This window comes from Sorex araneus, chromosome 9 (assembly GCF_027595985.1).
Source record: "Sorex araneus isolate mSorAra2 chromosome 9, mSorAra2.pri, whole genome shotgun sequence".
Taxonomy (NCBI): Eukaryota; Metazoa; Chordata; class Mammalia; order Eulipotyphla; family Soricidae; genus Sorex; species Sorex araneus.
In genome coordinates, this window is record NC_073310.1 from 36,552,988 (window position 1) to 36,572,069 (window position 19,082).

At 38.0% G+C, this 19,082-nt stretch overlaps 1 protein-coding gene across 4 annotated transcripts in view; it reads left to right on the top strand.

Moving 5' to 3' along the window:
• The window catches only part of RGS7 (regulator of G protein signaling 7), a 467,594-nt gene that overhangs the window by 212,921 nt on the left and 235,591 nt on the right, over nucleotides 1-19,082 (top strand). For all 4 annotated transcript variants that reach the window (XM_055147307.1, XM_004619017.2, XM_004619018.2 and 1 more), the window contains exon 3: nucleotides 9,822-9,918. In XM_055147307.1, coding sequence (XP_055003282.1) covers nucleotides 9,822-9,918 — 97 coding nt within the window. The remainder of the gene's footprint in view (nucleotides 1-9,821; nucleotides 9,919-19,082) is intronic.

Below are 19,082 nucleotides of genomic sequence, written 5' to 3' on the forward strand. Positions count from 1 at the left end.
AGAGCTACTTGTGAGATTGAATGTAAGGTCCTCGAGCCAGGCTGCTCCTGCGACTGAGGGCCTATGTATCATTGCAGTTCAGGTCACAAGTGTAGTTATCGAAGAGATCTGATTGAGGTCACAATTTCTACAAGGTGCCCAGGGTTCATGGGCATTCAGAAGAGTGGATTTTTAAAGTCCCTTGTAATGTGCAAAATATAGGCGCTCTTCAGCATTTCTGTGCTCATTTAATATATATATATATGTACATATATATAATCAGTACCTAACATGAACTAGACACTAGACATTTGGAATCGCAAAGAGGCATAGAATATTAAATAGAAAAGCAAACACTAACTAAAGATAACACATAAATTCATTTTTAAGTTTAATTTAACTTTCATTTCTGTGGTCACACCCAGCATTGTGCAGGACTTACTTCTGGTTTGGTACTCAAGGATCACTATTGGTAGACTTGCAGAGATCCTATATGATACAGGGGATTAAACCTGAGGTAGCATTTTTTTTTATTGAATCACCATGTGGAAAGTTATAGAGCTTTTAGTCTTAAGTCTCCGTTATACAATGCTCAACACCCATCCCATCACCAGTGCACATTTTCCACCACCAGGAACCCCAGTATACTTCCGCCCCCCCCACCTGTGTAGATGATAGATTTCACTTTACTTTGATTACCTTCAATATTTCAACAAAAACCTCACTATTATTGTTTGGAGTTTCCGCCCAAAGTCAGACCTGTTGAAAAGGAACCATTTGATAATGTTTTACATTATTGACAATTAAGAGATATGAGGTCGTGTGGCCACTGATTTTGGATTTCTGTATTTTAGTAACAAAGTCCAGGGAAATTTCTGCCAGAAATTGTATCACTGCAAGCTTTTACTTCCCTTTTGTGATGCTCATAAAATGGAAAAGCCGAGAGAGAAAAACCCTTCCCTCCTGGCGCTGCATGGGGCAGTGGCTCAGTTCACAGTCTAGAGACATTTCTGCGAGCTGCTGGTGCCCAAAGTAGTTTAGTTGGCCTCTGGGATCATGCTCATGCAGCAGTGGAAAGGAGGTAGCCAAATTTAAGGCAAGTGCTCTACCCATTGTATTATATTCTGATCCAAGTTTTATTTTCTGTTCAATTCTCATCAATAAGCATAAAATACCAAGCAGTTGAATTAATTTAGAATGAGCATGTTGAAAAACTTTACTGAAGATGGCAACTACAGTTGCATAGAACCTAAATTTCCAAACTCAATTCTTTGTTTGCATTTAAAAATGAAATATGGGAATTCTGAAATAGAGCTTAGTAATGACCCTTAGATAAAGAATTAGCTATGATTACACAAGGGATCCAGCAGTTAATCTTTTTTTTTCTAAACTTCAATATTTCAAATGGATTCTCACTAGTTATAGTATGTGGTCTCCAAGAAGCTTCCAAGCAGCTTAATTTTCATCCAAGAAACTTAATTTTCCTCCAGACTTTTATGTGTCAGGGAGGGGGGTCCAAAGAAAAAAAGAAACAGCTACATTTTATGTATGACTGCATTAATTATAAGGTTTTCTTTTTATGATGGCAATTTTCTTATTGCTACATCTTAGGGATATATACTTTTTCACTTTTATTGTGCTTTCACTACTTTTTTCTTCTTCTTATTATTATTAATTTTATTTATTTATTGAATCACCATGTGAAAAGTTACAAAGCTTTCAGGTTTAAGTCTCAGTCATACATTGATCAGACACCCATCCCTTCACCAGTGCACAAGCTCCACCACCAAAACCCCTAGTATACCTCCCATCCCACCCTCCCCTCCCCGGGCTGTATGGCTGATGATTTTCACTTTACTTTCTCTTTATTTTGATTACATTCATTATTTCAAAAGAAAACTCACTATTGTTAATTGGGAGTTCTATTTTTATTTTTGAGAGATACTTGCTTTCCACAGAGGATGAACCAGATGACCTTCCCACCAACTGTGGATGAGGGAAACTTTCTTACCACAACAATGCAAACACTAACTTTTTTCAGACTTTCTGGCATCTATCTCAACAGGTGTGAGATGATATCTTATTGTTATTTTGATTTTTATTTCCCTAATCATAAATGATGATGAGCAATTTTTCATATGCCTATTAGCCATGTAGAAGCTTTTAAATTTTATGTAGTTCTACTTTGTTATTTTTATTCTTGTCTTTGCTTTTGTGTTCATCTTGCTGAAGAATTATTTGTGGTCATTTTCTTGAAGAGACCCAGGAAATTTTCTTTATAGATCCTGGATATCAATCAGTGGTTGATAAGATTTGTTCTGCCAATGTTGCCTTCAATATAGTTTGTGGATTATATTCTAATATCAAGATATTTAATCCAATTAAAGTTTAGTTTTGTGAATGATGTGAGATTTTATTTAGCTCTTTTGTCATAAATTAGCTGTCTATAAATCTGAAGGATTAATTCAGTAGTTTCACTCAATAACGTTCCATTGAGCTGAAGTCTATCTGAACTTCTCTACTTGTAGTTTTGATTATTATAGCTTTATAGTGTAATTCAAAGTTGGGAATTGTTAAGAGATATAATATAATTATTTTATTTTTCTTTACTATTCTTTTGCTATTATGGGAGCCTTATGGTTTAATATAAATTTTAGTAGAGTTTGTTCAATGTCTTAGATAAATGCCATTGAAATTTTAGTGGGTATTATATTGTATCATACTCATTAAATCTGCGTAATACTTTGAGTAGGACAGTCATTTTAACGTCGTTGGTTCCTCCAATCTATGAATAGGCAATGCTTTTCCCCTGGTGTCTTCTATTTCTCTTCACAATAATTTAGAGTTTTCACTGTGTAAGTTTTTCACCTCCCCTGTAAAGTTAATTTCTAATTATGTGATATTTTGGGGTATTATTTTGAAGGAGATAGTTTTTTTAAAAAATTATTTTTCTTCTAGTTCACTATTTGTATATAGGGATGGTATAAGGGTATTTTTTGTATTATTTTTGTAATCTGCTACCTTAGTGCATTGGTTCGTTATTTCTAAGAGTCTTATCATGGGGTCTTTAGGGTTTTCAATGTCATCTGCAAATAGCTATGATTTGACTTTTTCATTTCAAATCTGGATCCGATCCCTTTGATATCTTTTGCCTGTCTGATTTCTGTGGCAACAAATTCTAAAATTACATTGAATAAAAGCAGTGACAGTGGACATCTTTGTCTCAAGGAAATGTTTTCATTTTCAGTATTGAATAAGATATTGGCTGTGGGTTTGTTTGTAGTGGCCATTACTATCTTGAGGTGTGTTCCTTTTATTTTTATTTCTATTTTTGAGAGTTTTTAATATAAATAGGTGTTGTATATTTTCAAAATCCTTCTCCACATGAGAGAGAGACAGAGAAAGAAAGGGAGAGAGACAACGAGAGAGGGAGAGAGGGAGAGAGAGACAGGGAGAGGGAAAGGGAGAGAGGGAGAGATAAGCAGAGGGAGAGAGGGAGAGACACGAAGAGAGAGAGAAAGAGAGAGAGAGAAAGAGTGTCAGAGAGAGACAGAGAGACAAAGAGAGAGAAGAAAAGTGTCTACCATAGAAACAGGCCCAGGAAAGGGTGGTGGCAGGGAAACAGGTCATTGGTGGTAGGAAGTGTACACTGGTGAAGGGATGGGTGTTGGAACACTGTATGACTGAAACCCGACCATGATCAGCTTTGTAACTCTGTATCTCATGGTGACTAAAAATATATATATGAATAAATGAATGAATAAAAATAATAAAAAATAAGCTATTGTGAGAGATTTTAGATGGCCATGGCAGGGTGCCAACGTTCTTCTCCTTAGTACTGTAAAACATGATTTCTCATTTCAAGGTGTCTATTTTTCTCGGTTTCTTTTTTTTGTTTTGTTTTTTAAAAAGAAATAAAACACATATTTTCCCAACTTAATTCTCTTTCCTCTTTTATTGATAAAAATTTTTAACTAAATAATGAAACAATAAAGATTAAATTGTATATTAGAATTTTATATATACATATGTTTATATGATCGTTTGAAAAAAACATTTATTGTAAATATCACCCTTAAATCACTAAGTGAATTCCCCAATGGAATGGAGTTACTATGGAGTTAAGTTGAATCTGGTTGATTTATTTATGAAAACCTCTAAGCAAAATAAATTTGAGCCAGAATATTCATATATAAAAAATTAATTGAAATTTTGTTTCTCTCAGCAGTGTCAAAACAACCTTTCTTTTTCCTAATAATAATTCTCAATGGTTTTGTAAGAAAATTAAATTATTAATAATTACCTTATTGCTAGACTATGGGTGCTAGAACATCATGATAGACTCAACAAAATAAACTAAGGTTGGTTCAGGATTGCTGTTGTTCAAAGTACATAGGCTCCATTCATAATAGTTCAAAATATAGTAATGTCAAAAACTAAGTTATAATGCTATAGATGTGTGTGCTTAACATAATTACTGGATGCAATCACTTTTTAAAGCGGGGTTTACGGAGCATTCCTAACATCAACTATATTAATTCTTCAAGTACTAAAAAGTGAGTGAAGTTCACAACCATTTGATTTCTGGGGATAAAATACTGATAATATATGTACTGATAGACAAAATGTAAATATAATTGCATGTCACATTCAATGCTTTCTTGAATGTTATGCACAAGCTAAAAACTAAATATCTATTCTCATTTTCTAAATGAGAATTATTAGAACATATGAAGTAAAACTGAAATTATTTTTCTTTTTTATTTGTCTGAGCTCCAAAATGTGTACCATTTCCTCTAATAACTCTAACATGTAGGTATAAAATATTGAGGAAACACTTAATGTTAAAACACTTAAATGTTAAAATAATACATTTGCCTAAAGAGACCTGGGAAGATATCACATTTGTTGGAATACATTTTTTTTCACAGTCTTCTTTCCTTTAAGCCAAATTATTTTATTTCAATATCACACACTTTATAGTGCACATACCACCAAGGTAACAATAGAGATATATGCCAAGCAGAGAAATTACAAATTAACCTATGACAGTAACCTAGCGTTCAAATAAAGATAGTAAAATACAATATTTCATGTGACAAAGATTTTTTCAAATAGAAAATAAATAAAATGTGGGTAAAAGAATAATATTAAGGCGACATTTAGTTGAGAAATAGGGCACTGAGGATGTGGTTTAGTAGTAAAGCATATACCTTGTAAGGACTTGAGTTTGATCAGCAATACTGCCAGGAATAGTTCCAGTCCTACCATTTGATATGACCCCCACAACAATAGCAAAAAGAAGGAAGGAAGGAAGGAAGGAAGGAAGGAAGGAAGGAAGGAAGGAAGGAAGGAAGGAAGGAAGGAAGGAAGGAAGGAAGGAAGGAAGGAAGGAAGGAAGGAAGGAAGGAAGGAAGGAAGGAGGGAGGGAGGGAGAGAGGGAGAGAGGGAGGAAGGAAGGAAGGAGGGAAGGAGGGAGGGAGGGAAAGGAGGGAGGGAGGGAGGGAAGGGGAGGGAGAGAGGAGAGGGAGGAAGCAAGGAAGGAAGGAAGGAAGGAAGAGGTCATCTGATGGAGAAAACCTGGGATAGAGAAAAATATATTACTTAACATTTCATATAAAGAATTGTTATAAATTTGGATCTTTTGGAGATTGATATTATTAGAATAGTCCATGTGTTTTTAAAGCATTTGTGTAAAGTAGCCTATATTTGTCTCTGTCACTAGTTCTTTTCAGAGTTTCTAAAATCCTTATAATTCCAAAAGTAATAAGAGCAGTAGGAAGAGTTTTTGATTTAACATTTATTGGTATTTCATCCTAGTTTCTGACACAGAGCTCCTAAATCCTTTGAAATTTTCTGAATGAGACACAAAAACACTAAGCAGTGTATCATATTGATGATATGAGAGATATTAGTCTTCAGGTTTTGGTTTGTTTGCTTGTTCTTGTTTTATATACATGTATTACCCATTTTTACATTTTTAATTTTCGGCAAAGCAAAATTTTTAACCTATCCAGACATTTAAGATCAGAGTGACATTGGATTTTTAAAAATGTGTTTTGATGTGTTCTTTGCTCTTTATTTTCTGAGAGTTCGAGGAGAGTTTGAGGTTTTTATTGTTTGAATATTGTATAGGATTCTCTATTAACATCATCTAGTTCTGAGCTAGTGCTAGTGAGAGGTGGCATGGATATAGCCCACAGTAACCTGCTTTGTTAGCACTCCTTTCTCTTGTTTATGCTGAAAGTTTGTTATAATTATGTCCCTTTGAACTGTGGCCTGAGCTTTGTGCTTTTTTTCTGACAAAGTGGGAGAGGGAACTTATCCAGTTAGTCTTAAACACCTGGCCTCACTTTTTAAAAATTGAAGATCAGTTTATGCCAATATATCAACATTTTACCCCTGCCTCAAAGGTAAATGATTTTTTGGAATATTATTTCAAAAGTTTCAGTCTTTCTCCCAGAGGGTTACCAACTGCAGTGGTAGTGGTGTGTACTATGGATTCTTCATGGATTCTGTCCTCTTCTAATTCTCTGTCTGAGTTATCTTCCTTCAAATAATACTACATGTATCTCCAGTACAAACCATGCTATGTAAGCTAGTAAGATTTTTTTCCAGTGATATATTTTTTTGGGTGGGTGTAGGATAATGTTGGCTTGTCCTTTTCACCTTGCCACAGGAAACTTAGATTTATTGGGTTACTCCCATCACAGTGTTCCCATTCCTCTGTGTTTATTTGTAACCTCTTTCTTTGTGCTCTGTAAATATTGCTTTTCTCTTCTCTTAAAGTCCTTTGCATAGTTAATTCAGAGCAATGTCCTTTTTGTATAGACACAGGAAGACAGTTAATGCTATGCTTTTGTAACTTGGGAGTTAATTGACTCCGAATGATATTCACCCCAGGGCATCTGTTCTCTGGGCTTAAGCCTCAGTTTCCCTTACTTCCTAGAACCCGAAAAGCAGGATCCCAATGAGAGACTGGATGGACCCAGGGCAAGCAGTGAGCTACCCTGGCATCGAAATGAGCCTGGCCAAAGAAAGATAATACTTAACTATAAGTTAAGAGCATGGTCATGGACAAATGCTGTCATGATCCAAAAAGTAATAACTAGATTTAGACGCTGCTAGAGGTTAGGAATGATTAATCTGGCCTGAGCACTGAGTCTATAGCGATATGTCCTCAGGAGAGCCACCCTACAAGCTCGATGTATCTCTTATTGTGTCCATACAAAATAACTAATATTTTGTATTTTGAAGTAGAATTAAGATGTCAATTAAGATGTTAATTAAGTTATTGGACTAAGGAGAAAAGAAACACCTTTAGGTGGCATTTTGCTCTTCAGCCTGATAGATGATCAGGAGGGGCATTTGATATGTTGATTTTGCTACAGATGGGTGTGTGGGGTCTATCCCCTATGTGGGGAGTTCGACAGAGATAAGAGAGAGACAAGGGGCAGCAAGATCGAGTGTGGAGAGACTAGCAAGGGGGACAGAGGGAGAAGAATGAAGAAGCAGGCACGTGGGGAGACCAGAGATGCAGCTGCGAGAGGGAGCAAAGACATGAGTGGGAGAGACAGGAGGAGTCAGGAATGAGGGGCAGTGTGAGACTAGAATGGGGGGCTTAGTGAGTCTGGAATAGGCATGTGGGGAGAATGGAGTGAATGGCAACTGATCATCAATCAGCCTGGGCCTTGTTTCCGCCTTCATCCACCCATGGCATGCGCCTCCCCAGGTTGCGGAGCGGCCCAAGACCACTGAATACAGGCAGAGAGAGAGAGAGAGAGAGAGAGAGAGAGAGCCACCAGGGTCCCTTAGTTGCCCCAGAGATTACACAGGTCGGGTTGTGGTTTAGTTAGGGACTGGTGCATGCTTGCATCTGTCTGTTCCACTTTCTGCCTCTTTAGTCTTTTATTGCTAATATGGAAGCCAGATAATAAATCTTGTTAAAAATATTCTTGGCATAAAACTAAATAAACTTAATAAATTCTTCAGAAACTTTTCGTAAGTAAAATAGATGTGCTTTTTATGTAACTTTTATGAGTGATTTGAGCTTTTAGAAACCAAATTTTATTTTTACTTTGTTTTTGTTTCTGGTTAGTTGTTTTGTTAGTGGCATTTTTTAGGCCTTGCTAAGGTTCATTGGTTAGCTGCTATTGGATAAAGATAAAAACAGCTGAAAACACTCCCATGATCACCTTTTTTAGTTTATATAACAAGTGTTACAGTTATACATAAACTTTAACTTTTTCTATTATAGAATAATAACTGAGAAAAAATTTAAAGATATACATACACAAAGTTCACTTTTAATTCAGATCCTTAATAATACTCCTTTCATTACCAACACAATAATGTGATTTACCTTTGGAGAAAAAGCACCTCTACTCACACAGATACTCACACAGAAAATTCACCCCTACCCTTCAACCCCTATTAGTGGTGACTGTTGTCACAACCCTGATTCTTAGGTAATTAAGGTTGAAATGAAAGAGATGTCTGTGTCTGTCTAACGTGGCCTGGTTTGAACCATTAAGCTGATAATATAAGGGTTTACAGACTGAAGAAAAGCAGCTTAGATTTCATTTCTGAACTTGTATTAGGTAAATGAATGGCAAATAGTAATGAAGTAAAAATAAAGTAAAAATATAAAAGCATATCTACATTCTTGCTCCTGTATTTTTTGAGTTACTAACATCTGGTAACATTTGTTTATTATTGAAGTCTTCAGTGAAACTTATTTAAAAACAAAAATGTCCTTCTCTATGTGAATTTTGAAAATCCCAACCAAAGATAGAGGTCAGGATATCACTGATTTTTAATAGTTACTTGTAATGAGCATTTCTGTAGACATAAAAATTAATTCTGTAACCCACTCCTACAGATCTACTTATCCTCTAGGACAGCCTTTCCATATTAGCAGAGTTGGACATGAGCTTCTCAAGAGAAAAGGAATTTCCTTGCAGGCCAAATTCTAATTCTCAAGTTTTCTATATGGTTACTCAACCCAGTTTCCCAAAAGGGGAGTGAGGTAAAAGACTGAAAGAAGCAGCAGAGATAGGCTAATAATGCTTCAATCACATGAAACTGAAACAAGTTATGAATAATGAACATCTTCAGAGATGGATGTTTAAGTCCAAAAACTTACTGTTTAATTATATTCTTAATATCAGCTACTTAAGTCTCAACACAATCCTATGTATGTTATAAAAGAATAATAAATATCACCATTTTGAGATGGGGAAGCTAAATCTTAGGAAGATAACCATACTTCAGAGGTGACTGAGGTAATAGAAGTGAAAGTTGCTAAAATTTTGGCCTGTGTTTCTATACAGGTTTTAAAGGTTTACTATGTTAATCCAATCCATGGAAATGCTCACTTGAAAGGAAAATTCAAACAAATGTCTCTGAGCCTTCTATTCACTCTAAATTGAACCTAGTAGACCTAATATCAATGAGGTGTGGTTGTTATTATTACAATGATTTGTGACAATAAAATGCTCTTTTATTTAAATCTTTAAAATCAAAGTATGTGAAAATGGGAGAAAAATTGGTAGTCAAGATAGAAATTTCTAAAATATTTTGAAATGACTTCATTAAAAGAGCTACGTCAATTAAAAAAAATTCTAAAATAATTTAATGAGCCCTAAGGTGTCCTTCTTTTATCTTGCCTTTTCTATAATAATTTGACCAAACTGAAAATATTAACGTGACAGAATATGTAAAGGCAAGAATATGGAATTATTCTTACTTGGGTAAAAACGAATATACAAATTTTTTAGAAAACTGTGTTTTCCTCAGAAAGTTCAACTTTTTAAATGTTTTCTTTTATTATTGGTTTTTAGATGGAAGATGTCATAGCGCGCATGCAGGATGAAAAAAATGGAATTCCTATCCGAACTGTCAAAAGCTTTCTTTCTAAGATACCTAGTGTCTTCTCTGGTAAGTTTACTTTCAGTAAAGTTCTGGGTTCTACTGAATTTACCTTTTTTTCCTCTTTGGTGCCTTTCACATGCTTAAAATATCTACTTCCATCACTATTGAAAATATCAAACTCATTATCAATAAATCCTAATTGAATTCTTTTGTCATCTTCAACATATTGAAATTGTGAACTAAGCTAAAAGCCAAAATTATGAACCTACTCTTAGTTCTAAGGAGGGTAAACAAATGTGAAATAGCAGAAAGAAATGGCACACTGTGATAGAGTATGTATAGAAATTATGAAGATAGGGAGGGAAAGAATCAGAAGAGCAGAGATATTTGAAAGAGCTTAATTTGAAAAGTGGGGATTCATGACAAGCTTAAGACCACTGATAGCAGCTGTGTGTGTAACAACGCAAAAAAGCAAACTGCAAAGCAGTTGGCTTAGAGAATGAGAGTATTTAAAAGTCAGTCTAAGCAATCTAATTCTTACATGAGGGAGATAAAAGGGCAATGAAAATTTTTGAGAAGAATACTGAGAAAGAGAACATTGAGAGAAAAGTGTTGGAGATGAGTAGGAATTTAATAAAGGCCACTGACAATCTGCTAGTATAAGGCGCTTACAGGGATAATTTCGGAGCCAAAGTTATGACACCTGAGGATTCAAAGAATTGAGTAGGAAAATGGTATTTTGTGAATAATAACAAGGCAAACAGATAAAAAGTAAAAATCATGCATTTTTTTTAAGTGGGATGATTGTCAATGAGAATAATTATCAGAAATAGGGAAGTATCACACGTTTGACTGGGAGTAGCTAGAAAAGCCTAAGGGAAAATACTTAGTAATAAGTTTAAAATCTGTATTATGTGGCAATACTCCCCAAAGCATTATACAGATTCAACGCGATCCCTATAAGTATACCCATGACATTCTTCAAAGAAATGGATCAAGCAATCTTAAAATTCATATGGAACAACAAACGTCCAAGGATAGCTAAAACAATTCTTGGGAAAAAGACGATGGGAGGCATCACCCTCCCCAACCTCAATCTTTACTACAAAGCAGTAACAATTAAAACAGCATGGTACTGGAACAAAGGCAGAGCCGTAGAGCAATGGAACAGGGTGGAATACCCTTAAACACAACCCCAAATGTATGATCATCTAATCTTTGATAAAGGAGCAAGAGATGTGAAGTGGAGCAAGGAAAGCCTCTTTAACAAATGGTGCTGGCACAACTGGACAACCACATGCAAAAAAATGGGCCTAGACCTTGACCTGACACCATGCACAAAAGTCAGATCAAAATGGATTAAAGACCTCAACATTAGACCACAAACCATAAGGTACATTGAAGACAAGGTCGGCAAAACCCTCCACGATATTGAAGATAAAGGTATCTTCAAAGGTGACACAGAACTAAGCAATCTAGTAAAAACAGAGATCAACAAATGGGACTACATTAAACTAAAAAGCTTCTGCACCGCAAAAGATACAGTGACCAGAATCCAAAGACTATCCACAGAATGGGAAAGGATATTTACACAATACCCATCAGATAAGGGGTTGATATCAATGGTATATAAAGCACTGGCTGAACTCTACAAGAAGAAAACATCCAACCCCATCAAAAAATGGGGCAAAGAAATGAACAGAAACTTTACCAAAGAAGAAATACGAATGGCCAAAAGGCACATGAAAAAGTGCTCTACATCACTAATCATCAGAGAGATGCAGATCAAAACAACCACAAGAAACCACCTCACACCACAGAGACTAGCGCACATCCAAAAGAACAAAAGCAACCGCTGCTGGAGAGGATGTGGCGAGAAAGGGACCCTTCTACACTGCTGGTGGGAATGCCGACTGGTTCAGCCCTTCTGGAAAACAATATGGACGATTCTCAAAAAATTAGAAATTGAGCTCCCATTTGACCCAGCAATACCACTGCTGGGAATATATCCCAGAGAGGCAAAAAAGTATAATCGAAATGGCATATGCACATGTATGTTCATCGCAGCACTGTTTACAATAGCCAGAATCTGGAAAAAACCCGAATGCCCTAGAACGGATGACTGGTTGAGGAAACTTTGGTACATCTATACAATGGAATACTATGCAGCTGTTAGAAAAAAGGAGGTCACAAATTTTTTATTTAAGTGGATCGGCATGAAAAGTTTCATGCTAAGTGAAATGAGTCAGAAAGAGAGAGACAGACATAGAAAGATTGCACTCATCTATGACATATAGAATAACAGAGTGGGAGACTAATTCCCAAGAATTGTAGAAACAACTACCAGGAGGTTGACTCCATGGCTAGGAGGCTGGCCTCACATTCTGGGGAAAGGGCAACTCAGAGAAGGGATCACCAACTATAATGTAGTCGAAGGCCATGTGGGAGAAGGGAGTTGCGGGCTGAATGAGGGCTAGAGACTGAGCACAGTGGCCACTCAACACCTTTATTGCAAACCACAATAGCTAATTAGAGGGAGAGAACAGAAGGGAATGCCCTGCCACAGTGACAGGGTGGGGTGGGGGGAGATGGGATTGGGGAGGATGGGAGGGATGCTGGGTTTACTGGTGGTGGAGTATGGGCACTGGTGAAGGGATGGGTTCCCGAACTTTGTATGGGGGAAGCATAAGCACAGATGTGTAGAAATCCGTAACTGTACCCTCATGGTGATTCATTAATTAAAAATAAATAAATTTATTTAAAAAAATCTGTATTATGGGTGCTAGAGGCACTTGCTTCTGAGGGCCAATTGTCGCACCTTGAAAGTCCAGCCCTCCTAGGGACTTTCTGTTTCCTCAGCAGGGCACTTGTGCCTGCCCTCACCATGTGTGCATTCACACCTTTCACACCGGCATCCCTGCATCAGGGCTGCTTCTTTGATGTACAAACTGTCTCCAGAAAGAAAAGTCGCTTGTTTTGGCCAAGCAGGCCCGGGAATCCAGGCTAGTGGGTGAGGCTTGAGTCCCCGTGCAGTGTGGAGTGCATCCCAGGGAGCACTCATGAAGAGAGAAGTGCTGAAGAGGACAGCGTTTGGAAGAGGGAGAAAGCCTCTTTCGGGAGGATCTGATGAGGTGCTGGGGATTGAACTGAGTCCACCAGTTCAAGGGAAGGAAAGGGGCCCAGAGAGAGACAGAGTAAACAACTAAGGTACTTGCCTTATATGAGGCTGAGCCCGGCTCCATCCCCAGCACCCCAGAGAGTCTCCTGAGCCCCACCAGGAGGGATCCCCAAGAACAGAGCCAGGAGAAGTCCTGTGCCTCCGTCTGGGGTAGCCCCCCAAAATAACCAGAACAGAAGACTCGGGGGGAGGAGATAAGAGTTTAAGTCAGCCAGAGAGAGCAGGGAAACAGAGGAGCAGAGTAGGGGTGTGGTGATCAAAGTGACCATATTATAAGCCCCAGGGAAAGATGGAAGCCACAGCAGGCAGGGAAGTTAGCAAGGAAGACAAAAACCGCCAGCAAGGAGGGGCGGCGAGGTGACTCCATCCAGAATAGTTGCACTCGTGGCTTCCTGTCCTCTCGGAGAGCCTGGCAAGCTAGGAGAGTATCCCACCTGCACGGGCAGAGCCTGGCAAGCTGCCTGTGGTGTATATGGTATGCCCAAAACAGTAACAATAGGTCTCATTTCCCTGACCCTGTAAGAGTCTCCAATCCTTGGAAAGACGGGTAAGGAGAAACTGCTAATATCTCAGGGCTGGGAGGAATAGAGACGTTACTGCTCGAGTAAATCGATGAGCAGCGGGATGACAGTGATACAGTGAAGTGCAGTAAGGCTAGACATATGTGAGGTCTTTCGAACTGCATGGCACCCCCAGAATCATGAGGGAGGCCCTGGTGGCATTTAAGGTGTGCCACACCAAAGCTTCACTAGAATGGTCCTAAGGTTTCCCCTTAAAATAAAAACAGAACTGCTGCATGTAGTGAGTACAGACAAAAATAAAAAGTCAGCTGTTGAAACAGAACTACTTATAGGCTTTTCCTTTTATAATCTGATCTTTTCCCAAGATGCTGAATTTTATGTCCTTAACAATAAAAAGATATGCATAAATTTATAATATTTAGGTACAATTATGTAAAAGTCTTTAGAAAGGGCAGATATGTGGTTATTTATAATCAAATATAATGGCTTTAAGTTTTCTAAATTGGGCTCAGAAAGAGTACAGGGGTTAAAGCCTTGCAAGGGTTGACCCAGGTCTGACTCAGGGCACCATCTAGGTCTCTGTCAGAAGTCAGACATGAGCCCTGGTGGGTGCGACCCAAACCCCTCCCCACTAACGTTTTATGAACTATTCATGAAGGGATAAGAGAAATATATTTATTATATAACAAAATACTGAAAAATTATGTTTCTGAAGGTGAACCTTTAAAAATGAAATTTAAAATAATCAGAAATGTGTAGTTTGTATATTCTTTCTGCTTTTGCTAGTTTCTTGGAAGGCCACTGCTAACTTTGACTTCTATTCTTATTTCCTTACCTGACTCATCCTATTACTATCATTATTTTCATTGTAATTTATTCTATGCGTGTCTTTTATGATTTTCACTATGATCCAAAATTAATTAAAATTTGGGATGAGAAAGATAAAAAACTGTGAGTTGCTTCCAAATGATTTTATAGTAGATAAGGAATAAATTCTAGAGAATTATCTAAGAAGTATCAATATTAAGTGGATTGTACCATCTGCACTTTACTGAGGGAATAAAATGATGAAATAGTTGGTAAAAATCAAAATAAAATGATAGATAAAATGAAGATGACAATATTTATTTTGAGAGACTTAACCATTTCAGACATTACATTTTTATTTTGTAGAAATCTTCTCTGCAAATTACTTCTTATGCTTGTCTCCTTATTAAAAAGCAAGAGATGAAAAGCTTAATTTTCTTCATTGGATTATTTTTCCTAAAACCCTAGAAATGATAGGTTGTTAAAGAAACCCATTAAAAGGGAAGCTTTGCTGCCTTAATTAATACATTACCATACTTTCTTCTGGGAGGAGATTAAAATTGAAATATAAATAGACATTTAGTAAAGATAATACTAAAATCTTTATTACTTCCAGGAATGAATAAATCTTGATGACTAAATTGTTCCTCTGTATTATTTATGCAACAATTCAGAGGTATTTATGCAACATCTTGGCACTGTGTATATAACCTATCATTTTGCCCTGTTTCTTTTTCCGGGATGACATCATCTGGTTTTCTTTTGATACCTTTCTCTCTTTCAGAGTATATATAGAAGAGCTTTAACTCTTCTATATTTCCTAGTACTTCTAGTCTAGAGAACTGTCCTGTCTTTACAATCTTATTGCACACATATTCCCAAACCAACAGTTATTTTTAGTAGTTTGTTCTTCATGGAATTTATTTTACCTGACATTTTGTTTTGGAGAATGTGGTTTTTATTAGCATCTGCAGCCATCACCTGGAGAACAAAAATAATTTCTCATTTCAATTTTTTACCTTCTGTAATATCCAGTGCCTCCCTATGTTGCTGGTATATAGTAAAAGTTGATCACTTTTCATAGGACAGTGGATGTCCTGAATTTCAACTATATCTACCACAGATTTCATTACATAATTATTTTCACTATATGAAATTGACACCCAGCACTATACAATGTTTTTGTTATTCTGTGGAGCAACAATATGATAGCACATGAGGCCAGGGGGTGGGGAATAACAAAGTTACTAAGGTTCAGGGATGCAGACTTTGAAGGGTTTCATCTCTGCACAACACACTTATCTAAGCTTGAATGGATGTAGCTCTAGAAATTCCCAAGTACCACTGGGTGAGACCTTCGCAGTCTCCACGCATGCCAGTGACCCTGATTGTCCTTAGTATCCCAATACCTGAGCATCTCTGCATTCCTAGGCCTCAGCATTAAATTATATGGCCTAGATGCTACAAGGAGTGACCATCCAGCTTCCTGAGCACTGCTCAGGAAGTAAAAAAAAAGGAAAAAGAAAAAATAAGAAAAAGAAGGCACCTTTGCTTTTTGCTTTTTCTTGTCCTATAAGATTATTTAAGCATGGTGAATCAGGAAATTGAACACAATTTTCAAATTTTTTTCAGAGTCCAAAAACAACATCAATTAAAAAATTATTGTTTGGGGATAGGAAAGTGCCCACTATGACAATGATAATTGGAATGATCACTCTGGACAAAAATTGAGTGCTGAAAGTAGGTAAACCTTTCAGTACCTGTATCGCAAACTGTAATGCCTAATGGGGGTGGGGGAGACAGGAAGAGGAGAAGGAAGAAGAGGAGAAAGAAGAGGAAGAAGAGGAAGAAAAGGAAGAAGAGGAAGAGGAGGAAGTCGGAAGGGGAAGGAGGAAGTAGGAAGAAGGAAGAAGAAAAGTGCTTGCCATAGAAACAGGCTTGCTAAAAATAAAAATAAAAAAAAAGAAACAGACTTGCTGGGTTGGGGGGAGGGTGCGGTGACAAGAGGGAAAGTGGGGACATTGGTGGTGGGATATGCACATTGATGAAGGGATCAGTGTTGGAGCATTGTATGACTGAAACTTTATCATGAACAGTTTTGTACTGTGTATCTCTTGGTGATTCAAAAAATTGTTATAAAGATGTTTGGCATTATCAGAGTCAACTACTCCGTTCATATTCAATTTAATTTATATTCAATTAATTTTCAACAGTATTCCTATTCAATCAAACATTGGGCATTGTCGTATTCAAATATATCAGTCTGTCTTTGAATAGTAGAAAGAGTATATAATGATGGTAAAACTATATGGATTTTAGGAGCCCTGTAAGGTCATGTAACATCTAGGGCACACCTGCACCTGACTTCGGTTTGATTTCCAACCCAACATGATCCACCGGCTTTGACATGCACAGCCCATTAGTACCCTGAACAGTGTTTTGAGTGGCCTACGTTTTTCAACACCTTACATTCTCAGTCCCTTGCACTTAACTACGGACCAAGCTGATGGAGAATCACTGCTGGATCTCCTGGACCTGCTAAGTACCACTTGAGAAATTTAGGGAAAATAAATGCTGTCCTTGACAACATTGACAAGGAATACGATCAACTGGTTCAGCACCTCCATGTCTGTGCGAAGAAGGCCGAGAGTGAGAAAGCCACAAACAGACGCCTGTATTCGGAAACTCTTGAGCTCATTTGTCAGTGTGGTTTGGCACAAGCCTCAGACAATCACAAGCTAACGTCCGAGCTCACAAAGCTGTGCAGAGATGAGATAAAGGAAGACCTTAAAGAGAGAAGAGCAGCAGTGTTGGCCAGTGCAGCAGAAGCTGAGGAAAGTATTCGTAATGCTCACCTGTCCTTCGCCAACTACAAGACCAGGATGACTGCCCTCCGACCTCCCGATGGATCTATCACATCCTCCAGAAAGGCAATGGAGAAAATTATTCACAACTTCTACTCAGATCTCTCTGATAGCCATGTCCACCTGCCCACATACCAAATTCCACAGGATGAATATGTCGTTCCCAATGTTCTCCCTTCTGAAATCCGACTTGCCATTTCGCTGGTAAAGACGTGAACAGCACCTGATCCAGACAAGGTCAGACCCGAACACCAGAAGAATCTGCCACCAGTTCTCATCAATACACTGGCCTAACTGTTCACATGCTACCTGTCTGAATGCAAGGTTTCGTCCCAGTGGAAAACCAGTAGGACCGTTCTGTTCTACAAAAGGGAGACATCCACGACATCAGCAACTATAGCCCAATCTGCATGCTGTCTGTCATCTACAAGTTGTTTATTCGTGTCATCCTGAATAGAATAGGCAGAACACTAGACAAAGGACAACCATGTGAGCAAGCTGGGTTCTGAAGGGGATTCAGCACGATAGACCATATTCACACAGTGACCAAACTCATTGAAGTTTCTCGATAGTTCAAGATGCCGCTCTGTCTAACGTTCATCAACTTAAAGAAGGCCTTCGATTCTGCTGAGACTGAGGCAGTCATCGAAGCCCTGGCCAAACAGGGCATTCAAACTAGTATATCAAAATCCTCCAAGAGCTGTATTGTGGATTCACCACCAGGATCTCACCATTCTATAAGGAAGTAATCACTGATGTAAAGAGAGGGGTGCGGCAGGGTGATACCATTTCACTGATACTCTTCGTGCCACCCTCGAGAACATCATGTGACAACTGGAATGGGAAAGAATGGGAGTGAAGATAGACGGTCAGCAATTACTCCACCTCCGCTTTGCTGATGACATCGTTCTCATAACACCAAACATTGGCCAAGCGGCACAAATGCTGACCGACTTCGAGTGTGGAAAGGTCAGATTGCAGCTGAGTCTCAACAAGACAATGTTCATGAAAAGCAAACTGGTCCCTGAAGCTGCATTTGAACTCAATGGAACGAGCATCTCTGAATGCAGCAGCTATGTGTACCTGGGTTGAGAAATCAACATGAGGAACGACTTGGTGCCAGAAGGAGGAAGAGAGCAGCGTGGAATGCATTAAGGAGCATCAAAAAGTTGGTTAAGAGAACGAAGAACCTCCGACTTTGGGCACATCTTTTTGATTCCACTGTTCTTACTGCACTAACATGCCTCAGAGACCTGGGCCCTACGCAAGCAGGATGAGAATGCTTTTAGGGTATCCCAAAGAGGAATCGAAAGAGCTATGCTGGGAATATCATGTCTCACTCAAGTGAAAGAAGGAATCTGGAGTTCTGACCTCCGTCGATAGTCAAAAACCAGCGATGCTGTGTCGTTTGCCAAGGCATCAAAAATCAGGTGGGCCTGTGATATAATGCGATTCAGAGACGACCGCTGGACTAGAGCTGTTACCGACTGGATTTCACAGGACATGAGAAGACCTTGTGGCCGCCCACCAACTAAAGGGTCAGATTTCTTCGTCAAATCTCTGAATGAATGATTTGAGGCTCTTCCTGTTCCTGGAGCGAGCAGATATCATTGGGCTGCACTATCTCGCGACAGGGACAAATGGAGATGTTACTGGTGCCCGCTCGAGCAAATCGAAGATCAACGGGACTACAAGTGATACAAATGATTTTTAGACTTCTCAAGCTTCCAAGAAAAACATTTTATGTTAAATGACAGCACTAGCTCTGATGTGCATTATGTGTTTTAGTTTTAACAGTTTCAGCAATTATTCCTATTTACAAATTATATACAATATATTTGGCATTAAGTAAATATGAAC